The 22,888-nt window shown below is 41.6% G+C and overlaps 1 protein-coding gene across 6 annotated transcripts in view; it reads left to right on the plus strand.

The window, feature by feature from the left end:
* Positions 1-22,888, plus strand: part of FNIP2 (folliculin interacting protein 2) — a 135,160-nt gene that overhangs the window by 91,948 nt on the left and 20,324 nt on the right. For all 6 annotated transcript variants that reach the window (XM_045087001.1, XM_045087116.1, XM_045087088.1 and 3 more), the window contains 6 exons: positions 5,927-6,128; positions 6,454-6,542; positions 8,877-9,023; positions 9,140-9,309; positions 15,997-17,350; positions 18,255-18,411. In XM_045087001.1, coding sequence (XP_044942936.1) covers positions 5,927-6,128; positions 6,454-6,542; positions 8,877-9,023; positions 9,140-9,309; positions 15,997-17,350; positions 18,255-18,411 — 2,119 coding nt within the window. The remainder of the gene's footprint in view (positions 1-5,926; positions 6,129-6,453; positions 6,543-8,876; positions 9,024-9,139; positions 9,310-15,996; positions 17,351-18,254; positions 18,412-22,888) is intronic.

The following is a 22,888-nucleotide window of genomic DNA, read 5'->3' on the forward strand; positions in this document are numbered from 1 at the left end:
TAATAGCAATAAAATGTTAAACTATAAATGCCGCGAGCCAGGGTGGGGGGATCATCAAGTGCTTTGGGACTCAGTGAAGGGAGAGAACACTTGCATTGTTAGGTGGGGAGTTGGAGATTCCCTTTTTGGGAGAGATGGTGCTTAAAGGTCAGGCTGAGAGGCGAGGGTCAGGGTGTGTGTATATGATGTGTCGGGCTGCTTGTCTCTCTTCTGTTGTTCTCACAATCCTAGCAAGCTCAACTAAGAGAGAAAAATAGAGCTGCTTCACTCATCGAGGAACTGCTATGTGGTTGGTGGGCTTTGAATAGAGTGGTCAGGAGCTTGTAATTTGGTCTGAGAACAGGTCCTACTTCTGCCACTCACTAGGTGTACCGACAGTGAATTAATCTGTGTTCAAAATGTTGCTTCCTCAGAGATTATGCTGATTGAAATAAGTCAAGCATAGAGAGTCAATTATCATATGGTTTCACTTATTTGTGGAGCATAACAAATAGCATGGAGGACATGGGGAGTTAGAGAGGAGAAGGGAGTTGAGGTGAATCATGAGAGACTATGAACTCTGAAAAACAATCTGAGGGGTTTGAAGTGGCGGGAGTGGGAGATTGGGGTACCAGGTGGTGGGTATTATAGAGGACACAGATTGCATGGAGCACTGGGTGTAGTGCAAAAACAATGAATACTGTTACGCTGAAAATAAATTTAAAAAATAAAAAAGCAAAAACAAAAACAAAGTGTTGCTTCCTCATCAGCAGTATGATCATTGTACTAGTACCAGTCTCACAGTGCTGTTGGGAAAGTTAAATGAGATACAGCAAGTCAAGCCAAGCTAGGATAAGATAAGTAAAGAAAATATTGGTCAGTAGGACTTATTTACAATTATTATTGCCGTCATTATCATTGCCATCATTGCAGTTGTCAGGAGAGGGCATCCCACCATCCTCACTGTCCTTACAACAGCTTCTGTGATTAAAGAGAATGATGAGTCATAGAAGCCTTCCCTTTAGACATTTCTTTACTAAAAATGTTTTTCTATCCCTTCAATTTTTTTGTTTTTAAAGATTATTTATTTATTTATTTATTTGACAGAAAGAGGCGCAGGTAGGCAGAGCAGCAGGCAGAGGGAGAGGGAGAAGCAGATTCCCCGCTGTGTGGGGAGCCCAATGTGGGGCTCAATCCCAGAACCCTGGGATCATGACCTGAGCCAAAGCAGATGCTTAATCGACTGAGCCACCCAGGTGTCCCCATCCCTTCAGGTTTAAATCCAGAGTTGAGTAGCATTCTTCAATCCACTCCTCTGAAAATTCTTCAGAACTTTAATTTGAATTGAGATGTGGCTTTGGAAACTAAAGAATCTCTACAACACCTAAAATAAATATCTTTGGTTCAAAATGAAAATGCAGAACACCTTTGTTCAAAAAGTGGGGAAGAGTGCTGTTAAAGGTACTAAAATGTAAAGGTTAAAAATATTTTACTTACAAAATTTAATAGAATAATAATGAAATATGAATAAAACATAAACATAAATTGCAAGAAATAATATTTTGGTGTCATAATTATATATAATATAATAAATAATGCTATATCTTGATTTATCATAAGACTTTTCTGGCTTTCTTTTCTATCTTCAGATGTTAGGTTATCAAAATTTATAGTTTTTAGCAACTTTGCTTTCAATTGATATAATTGAAAGCAGCATTAATCACTCTTAGCAAATGCAAGACGGCAAGTAATTTTTTGACAATTTTGTAAGAAAGATCTTTCTGCTGATGTAACCTTTACTGGAACTTTATGGATTATGAAAACACTGGATTAAGTTTCTGATAAACTTTCAAAATATAAATTTCAGTACATCTAGATCTGATGATTCTTGGGGAACAGTTTTTCTAAAAAGGTTTTTGTCTTCACACAAATCCATTTTGTGCAAGGCTGAATTTAATTTTAAATGTAAATTTATACAAACTTATTTTAATGTCTCCTCTGACATTTTGAGTAACTCATAGAGGTCTTGCAAGCAACTGAAAGTGTCTTCACGAGTTGTATATAATTCAGAATGCCTGTGTTTTCACTATCACTGCATCTTCAATTATAAGGAAAATTAATTTTAAAGTGGACTTCCTTATTAATAGTTTATCCGAAGCTTCATATGAAAATAGTAGGGGTTTTTTTTCTGTTCGGTACAACAATCTCTACATTTAATTTGTTTCTATGCCTGTACATATTTACTTTGCAGTGTTGCAATAGTTTCTAAAACTGGAGATGATAAACTGAAGAATTCTGGTTATTCCTGGATACATTTTATTGCAATGTCCACTGTAGGCTCTTTGTGATAATTTACTGTCTTTGGGGCTTGGGGCAGAGAGTTAAATATTTGTGCACACTCTATAGGGACAGATTCCAGTGATGGATGGGTAAGCTAGCCTCACACTGTGGGTCGCGCCACTACCCATGCCCTTTCTCTCTCCCGCGGCTGTGGTCACTGCTCTTTCTGCTGCTGCTGTCCCAGCTACCAGTCTGGGCTCCAGTCCCGGCCTTGCCGCCTTGGGGCCTCCTGGCACCCTGGGCTTTTCAGACACGTGGGTGTGCGCCTAACTGCTCAGCCAGTTGCTCAGCGTCTGGGTTGCATGCCCTTAGGCCTGAGCCCACTGTGTACTCTGCAGCCCGGTGTCTTCACTGCTCACTCACATGCTTCATTGTCCCATCAGATTTCACTTCCAGAATACAGGCTGAAAGATAAAATTACTAAGAATCCGAGATGGTAGCTGCAAAGCATTACATCAAGCCTGGAGCCCATCTGGGAACAGGGCTCTGGGGGAGTGGGGTCTCATGCCCAGGAAGCTGGCACACAGAGAATGTAAGTGCGGCTGATATTTTGAATTGATCACTACGCCTGTGAAGATCCCTTCATTTAAAGATGTTGCAGTTGATCTCTTACTTTTGGCAGGTATGCAGGTAGGAAAATTTTTGATGTGAGACAAAAGAATAGCAGGTACCAGAAATATGATTGCCTCTGGCTTTGAGAGCAAATCCACAGTAATCAGAAACTTCCTAAGAGAGTTAGAGGCAAAAAGGAAGATTTCACAGTCCTGAACAGTTAGTCCCACACTGGATACTCCTGTCTCCAGACCCCCTGCTGTGCTGAGTGGTAAATTTTGGCTACTGGATAGGGAGTCATTTTGGGCATATACCAGCTGGTAGGGAAGTATCGCCTATAATAGAAGAGAAACTGCAAAGGTTTCATCCCTTAGTGAGGCGACAGAAACCCTAAAGGACCAAGGTATAAAGTACTCACAGGAGCTTTTGATTTGGATTATTATATTGAACCAACCATACAAAGTTGCTGCAGGTTTGTTCTCTGACCTACAAAAATGGCAATTTCCTATGTTCCAATATAATACATAGATTCAGATGAAGTTCAAAGCTGACAAAAACAATTAGACTAAGCCTGATATCAATTATAAGTCCTGATATCAATTATAAATTCTTGAGATTACTTAAATAATCACAGTTTTTGCTTTGCTTATGATCTTGAGGTAAAAGTAATACATGTAAATGCTTATCCGTAAGTGTCAGCAAAATGCTATTTGATTTTTTTGTAAGGAGAAAGCTTAAGTATGTAGCAGGGGTCTTTCCTTGACTTGAAGTCCTGCCAGCTGACATGATCACTCCCAGCTCTTTCTTCTGAGTGCTGCAGCTGGCAGGGTGCACCTGATGGTGTGAAGACCGAAGACAGATCAGACACAGGGCACGGACCCTGCTCGTTTCCAACATCCAGAAACAAGCCTAGCTTAGAAGACAGAAACCCTGGGTTCTAGCTCCAACATTGTTACTGAGAAGTTTTCTATTCCTGAGGCAAGTTAATGACTCACTCTGCCTCAGTTCCCACATTTGCAGAAAGGCCTGTGTACCTTACATGGTGACTTGAGGGTGAAGAGATGACATATTGGGTTGCATACTCAAGTGTTTTAAAACATTTTGAAACATTCTTTCATTGTGGAATAATTTTAAAAATATAATCATAATACTCTGTGAACTGATGTATTCTGGTTTGTGAGACTATAGAATGAAGCTCAGTTGCTTTGGAATTCGGTAGGCAGAGATAGAGCAAAGCGAGGAAGAGCTATCCACATTGTTGTAGCTATGGAAGTTTTTCAGAAATGCAGTAGGTGGCACTCTCTGCTACATTAAGATAGAGTCAGCTATTGTTTATGAGAGATGGTGCATAAACTTGCATAGGGTTATGTGTTTATCACAATTTCATTATTAAGGACCATGTTGGCTGAAGATGAATGGACTGAAACAGTCATTTTACTTTCGAAAAAGAGGAAAAATAGATGCCAGACCAAAAAAAAAAAAAAAAAAAAGTGTTGCAAGAAAATGTTGGCCATAGAACTTCCTATATAAAATAGAAATAAACTGGTGCAAAAAACAAAGTTATACTACAGTTATTTTGGGAAGGACGAGTATTCACCATAAGAAATTTCACTGTACGAAATTAAGTAAAATTCTAAGAGAGGCTCAAGATTTTTTTTATTCTGATGAGCAGATGATTAAGATCTAGGAATTTTTCGGAAAAAACAGTTGATGGTTTACTGGAGTGCACAGCATTTACAACAGCACCTGGAGATCATGTCCTGCCCATGGCATGTCTGTTAGTGAGAGCCTGTTACTGATTTATCAACCACATCTCCATCTCGGGGATCTTGCTTAAAGTTGAGAATAAAACAATAGCATGTCCTTTCTGAGCTTAGAACAAGATGTCTCTCTCCTTTTCTTCAAAAGTAAAATGGCTTTCCTGACCATAAAACATCTGATGTATGCGTGTTTTCAAAGCTATGGATATGTGAAAATCACAGTAACGTTACAGACTGTGAGTAGTAGAGCAGCAAATAAGTTTAAGATCAGGAGTATGGAGGCCTTGGGTCCTGCCAAGCATAAGTAATTGTTCTGTGGTAGTTTGTGGTAAAGAAAACAGAGGAAGTAGTACCCTCCCATATTCAGTGGAGATCCGAGACTAAATGGTGACAGTCGGTGAGAAAGAAAGTTAATTGTATATACCTCCTGTGTGCCAGACAAAGTGCTTTCATGTGCGATGTATTATGGACTTTGCTTTTGGTATCTTTGTACAAAAAAAAAAATATTTTCACTTTTGTTATTAGTAGCTATATGGTAGTGCTGGTTTTTCAGAATAGTTCTGTAAGAGACAGGGTTAGACTGTATTTCTGAGTCTTACCCCTTAAGACAGATTGAGAACATACCCATAATTTACTGGTTTCATGATTCTCTTATCATAGAAGCAGAGTCTCTCAAAAGAATCTTAAGTTTTTTTGAGACATTGACTACCCAGCCGAGAGATATGTCTTTCTGCTTGGGGGATTTCCCAGAGAGTTTAATCAATTGCATGGCTTAATCTGAACATTTACCGGACTTACTTCATCTAATGGTTTTAATAGCCTTGGGAAAGTAAGCCTCAACCACAAGTAAATTTCCAAACATGATGCACTGGTTTAACAGAAAACCACAGGATCATTTCCCTTCTAATGTTCCTGTCTATTGGTATCTCTTAACCAAAACAAAGGGCCTATGTTTTGAGTGACCAGATGTATCTCCCTGCTCTCTAAATACCACCAGTCCGATGTGAAATAATCCAAGGGAAAAAGACTAAGAGCCTAACAGGAGGACATTTGAAATTACTTTTAGGTTTTATTTACACTTCTTTTCATATTAGAAAATAACATGTGGCAAGTTGATGTTTTCATTTATCATGACAGAGAATTAGAGAAGAGAATGAATTGGAAGCAGACAAACTCTTGGTTAAGACTCTGGGTGTTCTGGGTTCACATTCTGAATGTCATCCCCTGGCATTACAGTTTATCCTCAATGCAATTCTTGGAGGCATGGCAACTTTTCAAACTTCTTTTTCCTTCAGGTCAACGGATGAGACATTCAGCCTAGCTGAAGAAACCTGCAGTTCTAATCCAGCCATAGTTCGGAGGAAGAAAATTGCCATAAGCATCATTTTTTCCCTGTGTGAGAAAGAAGAGGCACAAAGGAATTTCCAGGACTTCTTTTTTTCTCATTTTCCCTTGTTTGAATCTCACATGAACAGGTTGAAGAGTGCCATTGAAAAGGTAATAAGAATGTAGTTCTAGTGTCAAATAGAGACATGATCATGGCACTTTAAGGTGGTTAACTTCTCATGGTTTATGTATCCGATCACTTCTTTAGAGAAGTTAAATTGTCTGCAACAGTAATAGACCCTTAGGCATGTTGATATCAGATATCAGATACTATAGTATTTTAGGAAAGGAGATCACTTCTTCGTGATGCCTGAAGTCATTACCACAGTGAATGTCTTGATTATAATATTATTTTATTAATAAAATCCCAGTAGTGGACAGTTACAAAGGAATCTCTTCTCAGAGAGCAATTTGGTTTGTTTTCTCTTCCATGTAGGCCATGATCTCCTGCAGAAAGATAGCAGAATCGAGTCTGCGTGTCCAGTTCTACGTCAGCCGTCTGATGGAAGCTCTGGGAGAATTCAGGTGTGTTGGCAGCGTCTGGCAAATCCCTGAAGGTAGCTTGTAAGTGGCCGTAGCCATGGCAGCCATGGATCTGGGGATACCCAGAGACCCACTTGGAAGAATTGTGGGACTAGCAGTTAGTACACTCACTTTGGTAGCTCCTTCCCCCAAGATGGAAATCCAGAACAACTGGAGGAAAAAGTTTTGGTTACTCCCCACTGTGTAATCCACACTGCTGCCTGTCATCCAGTCCTTGACTGCTTTTAACAGGATGAATAGAGAAAACTAATATTTAGGTGTTTCTTATAAGCCTGTTCATTATTTCATGTCCTCCTCACAAAAGCCCTAGGAATAAGCACTAAAAACTAGCCCCCATGGTACAGATGTGGAAACATGGATTCAGGGCTGCTTATCCACAGGGTAGCTGGAGAATATCTATGTCAGGGATGTAGATCCAGTCAGCCAGGACGATCTGTGTTTCTACCCAGTGTCCTCTCCTCAGTGTCCTGGTCTGAACCACAATTGTGTGTCTTCATTTTCAGTTTCTCATTCATGATCTTTGTATTCTGGAGACTGGTTTTCTATAGTCCTTGCTCCTAATATCTGGATAGGAAGGTGTAGTATAGGGGGTGGGATTCTCCTTCACCGTGCTGAGCTGGGATTCTCACACCATTTTGTTGAGCCAGTTTCTTGATGGGGAGTGGAATCACACTCCAAATGGGTCATGAGCTAATGAGCCAAACTGTTATTCTGTAACTGAAGGATAAAAATACTTTTTGTAGTTCTTAGAATTTTAGAACACTTTCTTGATGCTTAAGGTGAATTCTATAATGCTTCTTGGAGCAAAATCCCCAGTAGTTTTCGAACCCTGGGTTATATGTATAAAGTACTCAAATAACACATAAGTCATTATCTGGTGATTGTCAAGACCTAAGTCATATAGTTGAGAAATAGGGTGAAGTTGTCCTAGTTTAATGAAAGTATTAATTTTTCAGAGGTCAAGAATCTGAAAGTACAGAGCCAGAGAATCTCACTTATTCATAGACCAGTCTTATTCTTACTTCAGTGATCTACCTCTCCAGAAATGGGACAAAAAAAAGTGTTACCAATTGGAGAACTTAGTTTTAGTAAAGAAATTCCTGTTCCATGTGACTGTAACTTGTCCTTGCTACCTAACTCAGCAAACATTTTTTGGCCAAGGTGGAATTCTATTGTGTCTCAATTCTTTTAGGCACACAGCTAGACTCTTGATCTTAGCCAAAAGGCCGAGAAGCGATAGGCACACAGCTAGAAAACCAAATCAGAATATGTCTCAGCTCTTTTCATTTGAAGTGGATGTATTCTCCAGTGGAGATCCTAAGCTAAGTTAATGTGTTCTTTGGAAAAACACTGTGCATCATGACCTTGCAATAGAACCCTTGGCACCAGGTGTTGGGAGACCTGAAGTCCTCCTGACCTTGTTGTTCAAGCTTTTATGCAAGTAACTTAATTTCTTTAGGCCTGTTTCTGAATCTGTAAAGTGATAGAGCCATATTAGTCAGTTTTGGTAATAGCTTATAGTTCTAAGAATTTGATTCTGTTAGTGCTTATAAAAACTTGGCATATATTATAGTGAAGAAGAGCCACTTACATAATTTTTCCATTTGAAATGAATAGAGTGCTTTGGTTTAGAGAACTAAAGCACCAAATTGGGAGCGTTGAGTTGCCTTTAGTCACATTTTTGATGTAGTGTATACTCTCCTTCTTCCTTGATTTCTTTACTATAAGAAAAGCCATCAGGACTCGTGGGTGGCTCAGTCAGTTAAGTGTCTGCCTTCGGCTTAAGTCATGATCCTAGGATCCTGGGATCAAGTTGCGCCTCGGGCTCCCTGCTCAGTGGGGAATCTGCTTTTCCCTCTGCCTGCTGCTACCCCTGATTATGTGCACTCTTTCTCTCTCTCTGTGACAAACAAATAAAATCTTTTTTTAAAAAATGGTCGTAAAGTTCTATACTAGGTATTGTGAAAATAAATTGCTTTAAAAATGAATATTTTATATCACGGGTTAGTATACCTTTTCTGAAAAGTGCCTCTGTCGTAGTTACTCAACTTTGCCATTATGCAAAAGCAGCGACAGAGAATATGTAAATAGGTGAGCATGGCTGTGTCCCAATAAAATGTTGTTTACGAGAAAGGAGGTGGTCAGATTTGGCTTGTGGATCACAGCTGGCTGATCCCTGACTTATATACTGCTTGAATCCCTTAAAGGCTGCATAGATTCACATTATTGTTTTCTTCTTTATTCCTTTATGAAGAGATTATGATCACCCAAAATGATAGCTGTGACAGTTTTGTATATCCCTTTTCTCTTCTCTAGAGGAACAATCTGGAACTTGTATTCTGTTCCAAGGATAGCCGAACCTGTATGGCTTACCATGATGTCCAGCACTTTGGAAAAAACCCAGCTATGCCAGCGCTTTCTCAAGGAATTCACACTTCTGATAGAACAGATCAACAAAAACCAGTAAGTGTCAACTCTGGAGCCTCGGGTGCAGCTTCCGTGGTCAGTGTATATACTGCACGTGACGTGCTGCTTCCTACATGGGCTCATGTGGTGGTATTTTCTTCCATTTCTCCAAGGTTTTTTGCTGCCTTACTGACTGCAGTGTTAACCTACCACCTGGCTTGGGTACCGACCGTCATGCCTGTTGATCATCCTCCCATTAAAGCCTTCTCAGAGAAACGCACCTCTCAGTCCGTGAACACGCTGGCCAAGACACATCCGTATAACCCTCTCTGGGCACAGCTGGGTTAGTACCTATTCAGAGACTCGATGGGAGGGAATGGAGAAAATGCTCCCGTTTTTTTGTGAATATTGGCTCTCCATCCTGGCAATGCAGGAGATGTCACTGGATGGACAGAAAATAGGAGATTGGCCCACAGATTCTAGTTGTTTAAGTCTGTTCCTCTCCTTCCTGCTGCTGGCAGCTTTGTTGTGCTCTGCCGAAGCACAGTACAGGCAAACGGTTCTCCCAGACGACAGCGGCAGCTCACCCTGGAGCAGGGTTTCTTTTTTTTTTTTTTTTTAAGATTTTATTTATTTGACAGACAGAGATCACAAGTAGAGAGACAGAGAGAGAGGAGGAAGCAGGCTCCCTGCTGAGCAGAGAGCCTGATGCGGGACTCGATCCCAGGACCCTGAGATCATGACCTGAGCCGAAGGCAGCGGCTTAACCCACTGAGCCACCCAGGCGCCCTGGAGCAGGGTTTCTTAAGCTTGGCCTTGTTGATATTTGGACCAGATAATTCTTTTGGGACAGGGTTGGGGGGAGGGGGGATGGAAGGGGGTCCGTCTTGTGTATTATTGTAGGATGTTTAGCACTGTTCACTAGCTTCCAGTGAAGAATCCTTCAGAGTTACGACCATCAGAAGTTTCTCCAGACATTGTTCTTGGGCAGCAAGACACTCCTTGGCTGAGAACCACTGTTCTCAAGGATGGACTCAATAGGAAAAAAAAAAAGAAAGGAGAAAAAAAGAAAGTAGTGCACTAAATTTTACTGCCTTTATAAGTTTAGCTTAAGTTAGGAACCTTGTCTTTCTCTACACAGCTTCCTCACAATGAGTTAGTGGTGTTTATTTCCTTAAGCTTCGTTCTTAAGCATGGTATAGGAACCTAATTCTTGGGCATATTTGGTTATAGAATTTGGGACTTGTGACATCAAAGTGGCCTCCCTGGGTTCATGTGCAGAACAGGTCTACCCTGGGATCACTCACTCATCAAACATAGAGAATGACAAAGTTATACTTGCTCCTCACTGTGGTCCAGATCTTATGCTAGATGCCAGGGACATGGCTTAGTGTTGGGAAGCTAGTATCCTAATGGAGGTGGCAGATTTGTATTCAGATAGTCTCACAACATTATCATTACTCCTTTGATAGAAATGTGTAGAAGGATGCAAGAGAGAGACAGTATAGTGTGGAGGTTAAGAGCAAGGGAGCCAGAGCCAGACTGCATAAATCAAATCCAGTCTCCATGGGCAAGTGACTTAAGCTCTCTGTGCCTCAGTTTCTTCATCTGTAAAATGGGATGAAATGTTTGCTGTGGAAATTAGTTCTACATAGAGTACTTTTGTTATTTATGCTGCTGGTCAGAATATTGACATAGACGGGCACCAGGAGACAGAGTTAGGGGTTGGAAGGTATTTTCAAGGAAAGCATACTTAAGGAAAGGTTTAAATGACATCTTCAGAAGTACAGACAAGGGAGGCCCGCTCTAGTAGAAAATAGCATGTTGTAATAACAATAATGAAAGCTGACATTGTGAGCCAACCATTGTTTTTAGTGCTTTTTACATGGATTAATTAATCAGATTCTCATTCCAAACCTATTACTATTGTCCTCACATTATAGATAATAAAGATGTCTTACTCTTGTATCCTGGATATAAGAAAGAGAAAATTTGTCTCACAGATAGTGGATAATAGGTACATGTTAACTGAATTAAAGAATTTATGGATGTTAAAAATGGATTTAACACAACCAGAAAGTACTGAGCTCAGAAAAGAACTCAGAGCATGCCTCACTCTGGGTTATACAGTTCTGGGGAGGATGGAGCATTGTAGTTCTTGTTATGTCTCTTTTTTTTTCCCCCCAAAGATTGTATTCATTTATATGAGAGAGTGTAAGAGAGAGCATGAGAGGGGAAAGTGTCAAAGAGAGAAGCAGACTCCCCGCTGAGCAGGGAGCCCAATGCGGGACTTGATCCTGGGACTCCAGGATTATGACCTGAGCCAGCGGCAGTCACTTAACCACTGAGCTACCCAGGTGCCCCTGGAACAATAGTCCTGAAAAAATGTAGTATCATTAAGTGGCAAAGGGAAGGGGGCTTGATGTTAAGGAAACATGGTGTTTCATGCTGCTGGGTCACCCATTTAAAAACAATGCTAATTAAGCAGTTTGCATTTAATTAGATAAATGTATTTATAATTAGACATGCTTCTCATTTAAATTTAACTAATCGAGAGCCATTAATTCCCTGTGTTCAGTATAACAAGGCAAAGTCCCCTTCCCATGGTCTCACAGTCATGTAGTAGATCATGTATTATCATGTAGTAGATCATGTATATTTCCTTTGTTGATTTTATTTACTTATTGAGAGAGGGAACACGAGTGCACTCACTCATGAGTGGGGGAAGTAGGGAAAGAGGGAGAAAGAGAATCCCAAGCAGAGTCCCCACTGAGCTCCAAGCCCGACGCAGGACTTGATCTTACAACCTTGAGATCATGACCTGAGCTGAAATCAAGAGTCAGACACTTAAGCAACTGAGCCGTAAGTCATGTATTATCGAAAGTTTCCAATCCTTCCCACCCCTAGACAATCCACCTACGGTTTGGCTGTTGATGAGCAGTGTGAGAGGGGCCAAGACCCTCGCACAGAGTCATGTGGTAAAGCCAAATGTAAATGATGGTTGAGTTTCCATTATTACAGAAAATCAAGAGGCTTCAGTAATTTTATAGGAGAGTTCTTCCAATTATTATTATTTCCATTAAATATCAAGTCACAGTAAAGAAGAAAATATAAATTTCTGGGAACATACAATGATGTGGATGTAGTTTTAATCCAGGTTCTTAAGTAATAGAAAGGACTTTATCTTGAATTATTTCCAAGGCTTATCTGAGTGCTTGCCAGGACCGGTACCACTGCTATGCCCACTTCTGCCTGCCTCCCTGGCAATCCCAGGGAAGGGAGGAGAAAAGCTGGAAGCACCCAGCGCTTGGGCCCTTTCACACCCTCCCTGGCTTACTCTCCGGGAGCTCCTCCCCACCTCTGCCTCACAGGAGCCCTCTGCACATGGGCTTTCTAAAGGGATCACCAGACATTGGTGGGTTGTAGAAGCAATTTAGTGCGTCAAAAAAGCATTCAAAAGGGTCAGTATAGTAGAACATATCAGAGTAACACATACACTGTTTTGTAAAATATTTCTTTCAGAGGGTGAGTGAGGCTTTGGTATAAATGCATTTCTCTCTTGGGATGGGTAGGCGTAGTTTGAAAGCCACTTTCTTTTGCCACTGTTGAAGGAGTTCCGTGCGGGTCTCTTTTATGATACTAATGACCTCAAGAATATGTGGAAATGAAAAGCAGCTTTTCTCCTCATAAAACATTTGGGATTGTTGGTTTAAATTAATGTAAGTAAAAATGTTGGAAATTTTTCATTTTCTGCTGAAGTTTAAGTTGTATTTTTCAGAATGCAGTGGAATTAGACTACAAATCAATATATATGATTTGTATGTATGATAGGGAGAAAATTCCCACCTGCTCAGAAATTAAACAACCCATTTAAATAACCCAAAAGCCAAGGTATACTTCACGAGAGAAATTAGAAGATAGGTTGGACTAAATAATAATAAAGATACAGTAAATGACCATGTATGGGATTGGGGAGACTCTGTGAAAAGGGAACTTCATTGCATATACACATTTATTAGAAGTTCGTCTTGGAGTAAGTGGCCTTTTAAAACTCTGTCTCAGTTTCTCCCCCGTCTGCTCCTGCCTCCACATTCCCCACCTCTCCCACCGCCTCTCCATGTACCACCCCCTCTTTACAGCTCTAAATTCTCAGTTTCCCAGCTTTCTAGTTTCTGTCTTTTCACCATCCCCTCGATACCTTTTCTTGTCACTTCTTCATCCCCCCTCTGTAACTGCTCCCCCTTCACTTATTTGCATACCTCTTCCACCTCTTTCTGCTTCTCTCAGGTTCTCTGCTATTTGTACCTCTCCACTGCCCGCCTCTTCTCTCTCTCCTTCTAACCCTTTTCTCTGTCTTGCCCTCTTCTTTCTGGACTTCCCTCTCTGTTCTCTGGGCCAGCTGTGTCTCTCCCCCCACCTGCTCTTCTCTTCTTCTGGATCCTTCCCACTCCCTCCTGCTCCTTCCTGCCGGTGCCCTTTTGTGTCCTTCCCTTCCGGTCTCTCCTCTCCCCAACCCAGGGCCCTTCCTGCTTCCCTGCACTCTCTGCCTTTAGCTTCTCTTTCACCTGAAGATACTCTTTTGTACCCCTTTCCCCCCACTCTGTCTTACTCTTATTTTCTCTCTTTTTAAAAGTTGTTTTCATTTTATTTTTTTATTTCTTAAAGATTTTATTTATCGGGGTGCCTAGGTGGCTCAGTCGTTAAGCATCTGCCTTCAGGTCATGATCTGAAGGTCCTGGGATGCAGCCCCATATCAGGCTCCCTGCTCAGGGGGAGACCACCTCTTCTCTCCTTCTCTCCCTGCTTGTGTGTGTTCCCTCTTTTGCTGTGTCTCTCTCTGTCAAATAAATAAATAAATAAAAATTAAATATATATATATATATTTTTTAATTTGTGAAAGAGAGAGAGAAAGAGAATGCACAGGCAGACAGAGGGAGAAGCAGGCTCTGTGCTGAGCGAGGAACCCAATGTAGGGACTTGTCCCAGATCCCAGGACCCTGGGATCATGACCCAAGCAGAAGGCAGATGCTTAACCAACTGAGCCATCCAAGCACCCTTTAAATTTATATTTTAAATAGTGATTTTTTAAAAAGCCCTGAACATAACATTTGCCATCTTAACCATTTCTAAGTTCAGTTGTGTTGTTTATTCTCACTGTTGTGCAACTTCTTCATTTTGCAAAATTATACTCATGAAAACAAATCTACTTTGAAATCAGTAGCTTTTTCAGCCCAGGGACTCAAAAGTTGTCTTCCAGTTCAGGATCCTGTAAATCTTTAATATTATAGGTCTGTTATTTAAATGATGCATTATTTTATGAAAGTTGACCCTAAAATAAAAACACAGTTTCCACACAACATTGCTGTTATTGCTTCATATAGTTTAAATTATTATAAATTCTATTTTAATAGCTTTCCTTGTTTTCTCTTTTTCTTTATGAGTTTTAATGTTAACTGCATTGCTAAAAAATAATATTGTCATTCTTAGTGGCCTTTCTTTGTGATTCTTTTGTACCAGGTCTCAGATATGTAATAGTTATCATTTTTATTAACATAAGACTGATTTGGCAAGCATGCCCCAGGCATTCCTGAGATGACTCTGACACCGTGCAGCAGTGAGCAGTCAGGAAGGTTTTCTCAAACAGAAATACTCGTCCTAGCATCAGACTTCAGTCTTGAGCTATTCTTTTAAATTCTTGAGTTGTCAGTTGCAAAAGCCTCAAAGATAAAACTCTGCTAGCTTGTAGTCTTTTTTATAGAGAGGATCCTTTAAAGTCAGCTGTGTCCTGCCCTTTGCATGTGGTCAGGAGCAGTAGTCTTACACTAGGGACCACTCTCCAGAGCAGGTACTTCCTAATGGTTCCTGTCACTTTTTCCTGTTGTAGTCTATTGATTTAGTTAGTTTTATCTGGTAGATGCCCTTATAAAAATGCATTCCCTCCTCTCTAGATGCATTCCTCAGATGAGTTTAACCTCCTGAGTTCTTATTTATAACTGTAGCCATGTACCTTCTTTCCTTTATTTAATATCTTTTCACGTTTTGATTTATTCCAGCCTTCTAATCATTCCCATAACAGTTTCTAGCTCAGGACTGATTATACAGAGGCACAAACAAAATGAAACACTTAGCATTGTGCCTATGCAGTGAGTAAATGTTGGCTTTTTGTTATTATGGTCAGTGTTATTATTAAAGCATCAAATGTACAACTTATCAAATGTAATAAGCAGATTATCAAATGCAATATTTCAATAAGCACTTAAATACTTTTGATGCAAAGCTTATACTGCTGGGCTCATCGACACATTTGCCTTACTTGGCCTTCTTCTACCTTAAGCTAAATTTTTGAGGTTCATTAGGTAGTTTTTAATCAGCTTGTCAGGATATAACTTATGGGACATATTTTCATCCAGTAGAATTGTCATGTGAAGTAATAGAAAATAGATTCATTTTTCATGACTAATTGATTTCTTCTTAATCAGAAGAATCAGATTGATTCTGCTTGGGGTGTGTGTGTGTGTGTGTGTGTGTATTGAGGGAATTTGGAGCAGTCCTTTTCATTAAGTATTTTGAATTGATGCACTGCACTTTTGTTCAGAGATCCCTGAATTTGGATTTTACCCCAAGGCCTATTGTCCTGGAATTCTTCTGGAAAAAATAAAAAAGAAATCCCATCATACTAGTTTCTACTTTACAGTATTTGGTTTGGTCCCATGTTGAGGCTGCTGGCTTTAGAGGGAGCTGGCCAGTCCAGTGAGCTGCTGGGAAGACCTCACAAGCACAGGAAGGGGCTGTGTATACCAGTGCTATACCCATGCCCCGAGAGTGGTGGGCCTTAGCCTTTCCAGGCACACTTCCCATTAGAGAGGCAATACTGCAACATGGTCATTACCCAGTTTTTGCCTCAGTTTGTGTGGAGAAGCAACTCTAATTTGGGAGTGTGAGTTGTCTCTCCTTCTCTCATAAAGGCTGACATATCCGTGACCTGCCTTGCCCCAGATGACTTTGACTTTGTGTCTGTTTTGCTCTATAGGTGATCTTTACGGAGCCATTGGCTCTCCAGTGAGGCTGACTCGCACCGTTGTGGTGGGGAAGCAGAAGGATTTGGTCCAACGCATACTTTATGTCCTGACCTACTTTCTCCGTTGCTCGGAGCTGCAAGAGAACCAGCTGACCTGGAGTGGGAATCACGGTGAAGGTGACCAGGTGTTAAACGGGAGCAACATCACCACAGCCTTGGAGAGGGGAGAGGTAGAGGAGTCTGAGTATGTGGTGGTCACGGTGAGAAGTGAGCCTGCTCTCCTTCCCCCTCTCCTGCCACCTACTATGGCTGAGGGAAGGAGCCCCAGGTCTGAGGGGCTGGGTGTATCCCCAGAGGGCACTGACATTAGAGACCTGTGTTCCAAACCTGACAAAGAAGGAAACAAAAGGCCAGAGCAGAGCTCTCAGGCCTGCAGCATGGGATTCCAAGAGCCAGCCTTGGACAGCTCTTGGGAACCTCAGGGCACATTTTGTGGGGAGGAAGAAAGTGAAAACGAGGCACGAGGAGATGGCTCTTCAAGACTGTCCAGCTGTGCAAGGCAAGAGGCAGGCGCGAAGATCAGCCAGCAGACTGTCAGTGAGGAGTTGAGAAGGGAAATGCCTAAGAAACTCACAGACCGGTCAGCAGCCTGGCCTTGCCCTGAGAGACATTCCTGGGAGAAACCTCCCTTAGAAAAGGTTACTTTCCAGATTGGAAGCTCCGTATCTCCAGAGTCTGACTTGGAAAGCCGCACCAAAAAAATGGAGAAGCGGCTAACGGCCTGTAGACATTATCCAGAATTAGGCTGCCATTCCTCAGCTACGTCCGGGACGACCACGGACATGCCTCAGGACCCACCGGTTTCTAGGTGCTCCTTCACACCTGGCTTCCAGAAAAATTTCCACTGTCATCAGAGTCCATCCTGTGAGAGGAATGAAGGTGAATTTGAGAGGGATTTTGCTGAGGACAGAGGCATGAAAACTGAGGTGGTAGCAGATGCTACCGGGCAGCCCGGCCGGTCTGCTGACTCGCTGGCACCTGACGGCAGTGCGCCAGGAACTAGAACGAGGATGCTGGAGAAACCAAGACATTTGCACTTGAAGGATACAGAAGGACCTTTGATACAGCCTGTTCCAAGCAAGTGTGCACAGCAGGACTCTGGCTTCTCGGGCACTGCAGATGTCCCCTGTGGGGATGCCGACAGGAAGGCCAACTTCAGGATGGAGGGAGACATTCCCAGAAACGAAAGCTCAGACAGTGCACTTGGAGACAGTGACGAGGAAGCATGTGCTTCAGCCTCGCTGAATCTAGAGCACAGCGATGACCGGACTGAAGGGTCCTTGGAAGTGGAGCTGCCTCTGCCAAGGTAACACTGGCAGGTGGGGAAGCTGAGGGAACTGGGCTCTGATACCATTTTCTCCTGACTTAACGTGCATGAGCACATTAGCTACTGGCGGCTGTTTCACCCGTAACAGGTGTTACCCCTCAGAGTATGAGCAGTGTCATCAACCCGATGCACATAGCTTCAAGCCCACTCTTTCTTCCAGGATGATCAGTGGCCTGGTGTATCTGAGCTCTCTGAGTGAGGCGGCAAGTTGTTGCCATTGCAACTGCTGTGGCATTTAGGAAGCTAAAGGATGCAGTGGGGGTGAGGGTGGGGAGCAGGGGTTTTAATTTTCTGTCATCGGAGTAAAAGTGAAGTGGCTGGCAGCAGATGCCTTGCATCCAAGGTGGTGGATTACCCTCGCCGTGTGACTTCTCTCCTGCAGATCAGAGCGGCAGGAAGTGGTGGGAAAACAACACCTCTTCCTTAACACTCCATCAGGTTGATTATTTGGTCTGTGATGACTGAACGCAGTAATTAGAGGTTTCTTCTGTTCTTCTGCACTGTCGTGGGCACCACCCTGTGCAGATGTGTCGAGTTCCTAAAGCCAGGTTTTTGGCAACTTTCCCCCCTCAGGAGACTTTCTCTTTCTTCACTCGCTTGACACAGACTGCCTGGTAGATGTTTGTTATGAACTTCAAGAACAAACTCATAGCCAGCCATCAGAATACTGTTTTTCCTACCCCTCCAACCAAAAAAAAAATTTTTTTCTCTTCTAGCTCCCTTCCTTTTCCCACATCGATGATCCACTTCCTGGAGGACTGGTGAAATGGACCTCCCTGAATCTGTTTTCCTTACCTGTGTTACTAGAGTTTTTGTTCCAGTTGTGATGCAAGAAGGGAGTACATTTTTAATTGTGTATTCTAATGGACCAATGTTGTTTTAGGTCTCAGAGTATCAGCAACCCAAATGTAAGAAACTTTGGCCGCTCACTTCTGGCAGGTTATTGCCCCACGTACATGCCTGATCTGGTGCTTCACGGGACGAGCAGCGATGAGAAGCTGAAGCAGTGTCTGGTGGCCGATCTGGTCCACACAGTCCATGTAAGTGATCCCAGCTTGGAGCCCCTGGCTGCTGACCAGACGTCTGCCATGGTCTTGGCCAACAAAAGGTGTTTAGGCTAAAGAGTGTGTAATTACAGGATTGTTTCTAGAGAATGCAGGCAAGGGCTGGTGAAGCACCCAGGGGTGAGCAACAGCTGGAAGCTATGAGCACACCTGGGCCTGAAGGATAAGTGGGGTGCAGTGACACTAGAGCTGTGGAGAGCTGGGGCTGAAGGAGGGGCCGGGCCACTTGGCGAGGTGAGCACTGAGGGAGGTGGAGGGTAGCTTTCTGCCATTTCTTCCCTTCAGCCTCTGAGCTCTTCTGTCCCTCCCATTGGTTGATCCCAGCTGGAAGCCAGATAGCAAGGTCAAAACTGATGCAGCATTCGTGAGGTCCACAGAGGTCAGCCTCCTGGGGCCGGCACAGGACAGAGAAGGGCAGAGAGTGGATCGAGAGGGCACACAAGCTGGGCAAAATAGAATAAACAACACAGATGGTGACAATTCTGTGCCGTCATGGGAGGACTGAAGAGATATCACATATAGTTTGCTTTTTATTTGATCCTTACAAGTTCCTAAGAGTAAATTATTTTGACTGATTTGTCATTAAGTTCACTTTGATGGCTACATGAGGATGACTGTAGAAAGATTAACAAGTCTTACTGGAAAATTGCCTTGTGGCTGCTGTTAAGTGCTTTTCTGCTATCTGTAGCGTGACAGGAACTGAGCAGTTAAGGAAACTGTGGCAATCTGATGGGCCTGGTTTTAACTGAGCTGCTATTGGGCAGACGTGCAAAGATAAATGTTTTGCATCAGAAACATACCGTGTCTTGTGCAATAGGGAGAGGCCTCACTGCATTAAGAAAAGTGGAATGTGGCTTGTTACCTACCTCCTTGCCCAGCAAGTGTTTTTTAAGAGGTGGAGCAGAAGGCCATGTATGTTATCTTTGGCCTTGAGCATCTCCTCTGTGAAGACTAAACATAGTTCAGACACAGGCTAAACAGGCTGAAGGTATTTTTGTGAAATGGGAAGAAGAGCTCAGTAGTGAAGCAGGTGTCCTCATAAACCCCCCCTGAATGAGGAGGAAGAAGAAATGGGGAACGGGTGATTGGAAGCTGGGAAGACCAGTCCAGCATACATTTATACCCAAATATTCCTAACCCCACCCTGCTTTGTGGTCGGACACCACCCCTCACCAGGATATTCTAGGAATGAGGCTATGAGGTTTCTTTCTTGTCTTGTAAAAAATGCCATAACATTTTATTTTCATGGTTGTAATGTACACTGTATCAGAGGTCCCTAGGTCAGTGACATTAGAATAAGAACAGTGTCCTCATTGTGTGGATGCTGTGGAGGTTCTTTTAAACCAGGGAAGTCTCAGTGATGTTAGAGACTCGAATATATTTTGTAGCATTTGGTAGCATTAAGGCAGGGAAGTAGAGGCCTTCCTTTCCCTTTCTGTCAGCAATCTATGTGTTTATATCCATATATCCAAAACCTGTGGGTATGTTCTTTCTGTTCTGTGTCAGTTTGACTTATAAGAACATTGGTGTTGTAGAGTACCTGGGTGACTCTGTTGGTTGTGTCCCACTCTTGCTTTCAACTCAGGTCGTGATCTCAGGGTCCTGGGATTGAGCCCTGCCCTGCTTTGGGCTCCACGCTGAGCAGGGGGTCTGCTTCCGCCTCCTCCCCTCCCACCACCTCACACCCACTTGTGCTCGCACTTTCTCTTAAATAAATAAATAAAATCTTAAAAAGAAAAAAGAAGGACATTGGTGTTCTTACTTGCGGGACCCTTCCTCCATGAAGCCCTGTGCTCTGCTTCTGACAGATGCGCCAGGAGACCCAGTGTGAACTGGGGCAGTTTGTCTCAGTGCCATTGATCTTACCAGTTGGGGGGAGGGGGGTGTTGCCCAAATGCTCCGGACTTGCTCACTTACCTCTATGGAAATGTCATTAATTGATTGATAACCCTCCTTGAACTTCTTTGTAAAACCATTTATGACTTTTTTTTATAGTTTCCATAGGCTGACAGTTACCAATTTTTTGTATATTAGGTTTTAATGGTGACCATTGAGCTCTATAATTCTTATATTTGAAAAAAAAAAAAAAACAAATCCATGTTTCCTCTATTAGTACTCTTAAAGATTTTTCATATATCATTTTCCCTTCCTTTCAGAAGTAGTGTTTTCACACTGTAGGCTTTTCTCATTTCTTTAGACTATGCAATCACCCCGAGAGATCGAAAGTTATTAAGCGTAATAACCTATATTGTGTCAAATTGTGGGTATATCCAAAGTGCAGCCATGCATGGGTGTTAATAGGAAATTTCAAAGGGTTCATAAAAATATCTTTGGAAATTTAATACATTCAGAATGTATCCAATTAGCATTAGTAGATTTCTAATTTCACTTGGCACATTTATCATAATGAATTTTGCTTTTGAAGAGTAGTGTTCCATTTAAACTGCCTCTCAGATTGGGACTCTGGTCCGTGGCAGTGTTTAAATAAAAATAACCTTACTTTCAACTGCCATTTACAAATATTTGTTGAAAAATAATTTTTTTTTAAAAAAAACTTTTTATTGAATTAGTGCTCTATAAAGTCTAGTAATTATTTAAATTCTTGAGTATGTTCCCAGAGAAAGAAGCAAAGATCCAAGAACAAAAATACATGACCACAGAGCTGAAATAATAACTTGTTGAGGAAGAAGAGGTTGGGATAAATTGCTTTACTTAACTTGCTTTCAGAAATCTATTTTTTGGATTTAATAATTTTTAGTGTTCATGCAAGACTTCATTGGGCTTTGATATTCATAATCGTTTTTAGTGAAGGATTTTTTTAACTGTTTAAAAACAGTTGACTTAATGATTTATTTTCTAGATCTGTGCATGAGTAGACTGTAGAATCTGTCTTATGTAAATATGCGCTTTTATTACCATGGAGGACAAATTCATGGAATCTCTTCTCTCATTGAGGGATTGCATTCTAGAGCTTCCGACACTAAGAAATTCTTTTTAGGCATTTCCTTATTCTGGTCTCATTAAAGGAAAGATATATTAACTTTATTTCCATTTTCATTATCGGCTTTTCTATGTCAGTATTGTGATGGTCTTTAAATATTTAAACATGTGTTCTTGTTTAATCCATATACCCTCCTTTCTGTCATTTGAACTGTTTCTCTGTCTCCTAGCATGTAGATTATACAGCTGCCTTAAATTAGGCTAAAGTAATATTTAGTTTCACTGTTTTACCCCTGTCGTATCTAACTGTGCATTCTTTCTCTGTTTTCCTTTTGACTTTAAATTAAATGTTAAGCTGGGAGAGAAAGAGTGAGAGAGTCCGCTTCCCACTATACCTGTGACCCTCAAGTAACTTTTTCTCTCTTCTTTTTTCCTCCTGTGTGCTTGTCTGGTATGAATACTCCTGCTCAGGGCAGTGTTAGGTGTATTAAGTTATGGATAATTCAGCATTGATGGCTTGGGTTTAAGTCTTACTGTTACCACTCATTTGCTGGTAGTCAAGTAAATCAATTGGTATCACTAAGCCTCAAAAGAATATATTTAGAGGCGCAGATGAGAGTATAATGCACTGGTTAAGAGTTTGGCTTCTAAAGACAGACAAACTTGATTGAATCATGGCTCACCCTTTAGTGGCTTTCGTGGCCTTGGCAGATTTCTTTAGTCTTCCAAGCATCAGTTTCAGATTCTATAAAATGAACAGTACATACAGGTCTGGTTTGAAGACTCAGAGGTCATGCATATCACGTGTTCAGCACAGTGCCTGGCACATTACTAATGTTAGCTATTAAAATAATATATGTGCAAGTGCTTGGTAATTGAGTTTCGCAGGAAACTCTTGCTGGAAATCATGGAACAGAACCCATATACACATTCATTCCAGGCTAAAAAGCATCCATTTCTCCTTGCTTGTGAAATCACAAAGAGCAGGCCAAGTGGCTAACTGCAGGGTAGGGTCATCAAGCCCAAAATCAACATCACATTGTAATGCTCTTTTAAAAAAATTGTGTTCCAGGGCTGCAGGCATTTTACAGAATAATCTATAAAGCAAAGTTAACAGTTGGATATTGCAGCCTCTTTCATTTAATTTTAAGAGTAGCGACAGATTGACTCCAGAAATACCATGCAGAAATCAGTCGCACAGATAAGGAGCTTTGCTAAAAGCTTGGCTGTGATATATGGTCATGAATACCTAATTAAGCCATGCAGTGTAATCAACCAGGGAGACTACAAAAGAACAGCAAGTTGCATCAAATGATAAATCATTACTTAAGTAATGCAGACAGCATCAAGGTGCTTCAAGTCAACAACAACCTTAAAATCAATAGTGTTGCAAAGGAAGCATCCATGTAGGACAGATCAGCTATCTGATTTGTCGCTTTCATTTTCCTATAATGGAAAATGAGAATGGCAGTGCCTTGGGCCTACAGCACGGTCTTACTGTTTCATAAAAATC

This window comes from Mustela putorius, unplaced genomic scaffold (genome assembly GCF_011764305.1).
Source record: "Mustela putorius furo isolate JIRA1106 unplaced genomic scaffold, ASM1176430v1.1 tig00000056_pilon_pilon_pilon, whole genome shotgun sequence".
Classification (NCBI taxonomy): Eukaryota; Metazoa; Chordata; class Mammalia; order Carnivora; family Mustelidae; genus Mustela; species Mustela putorius.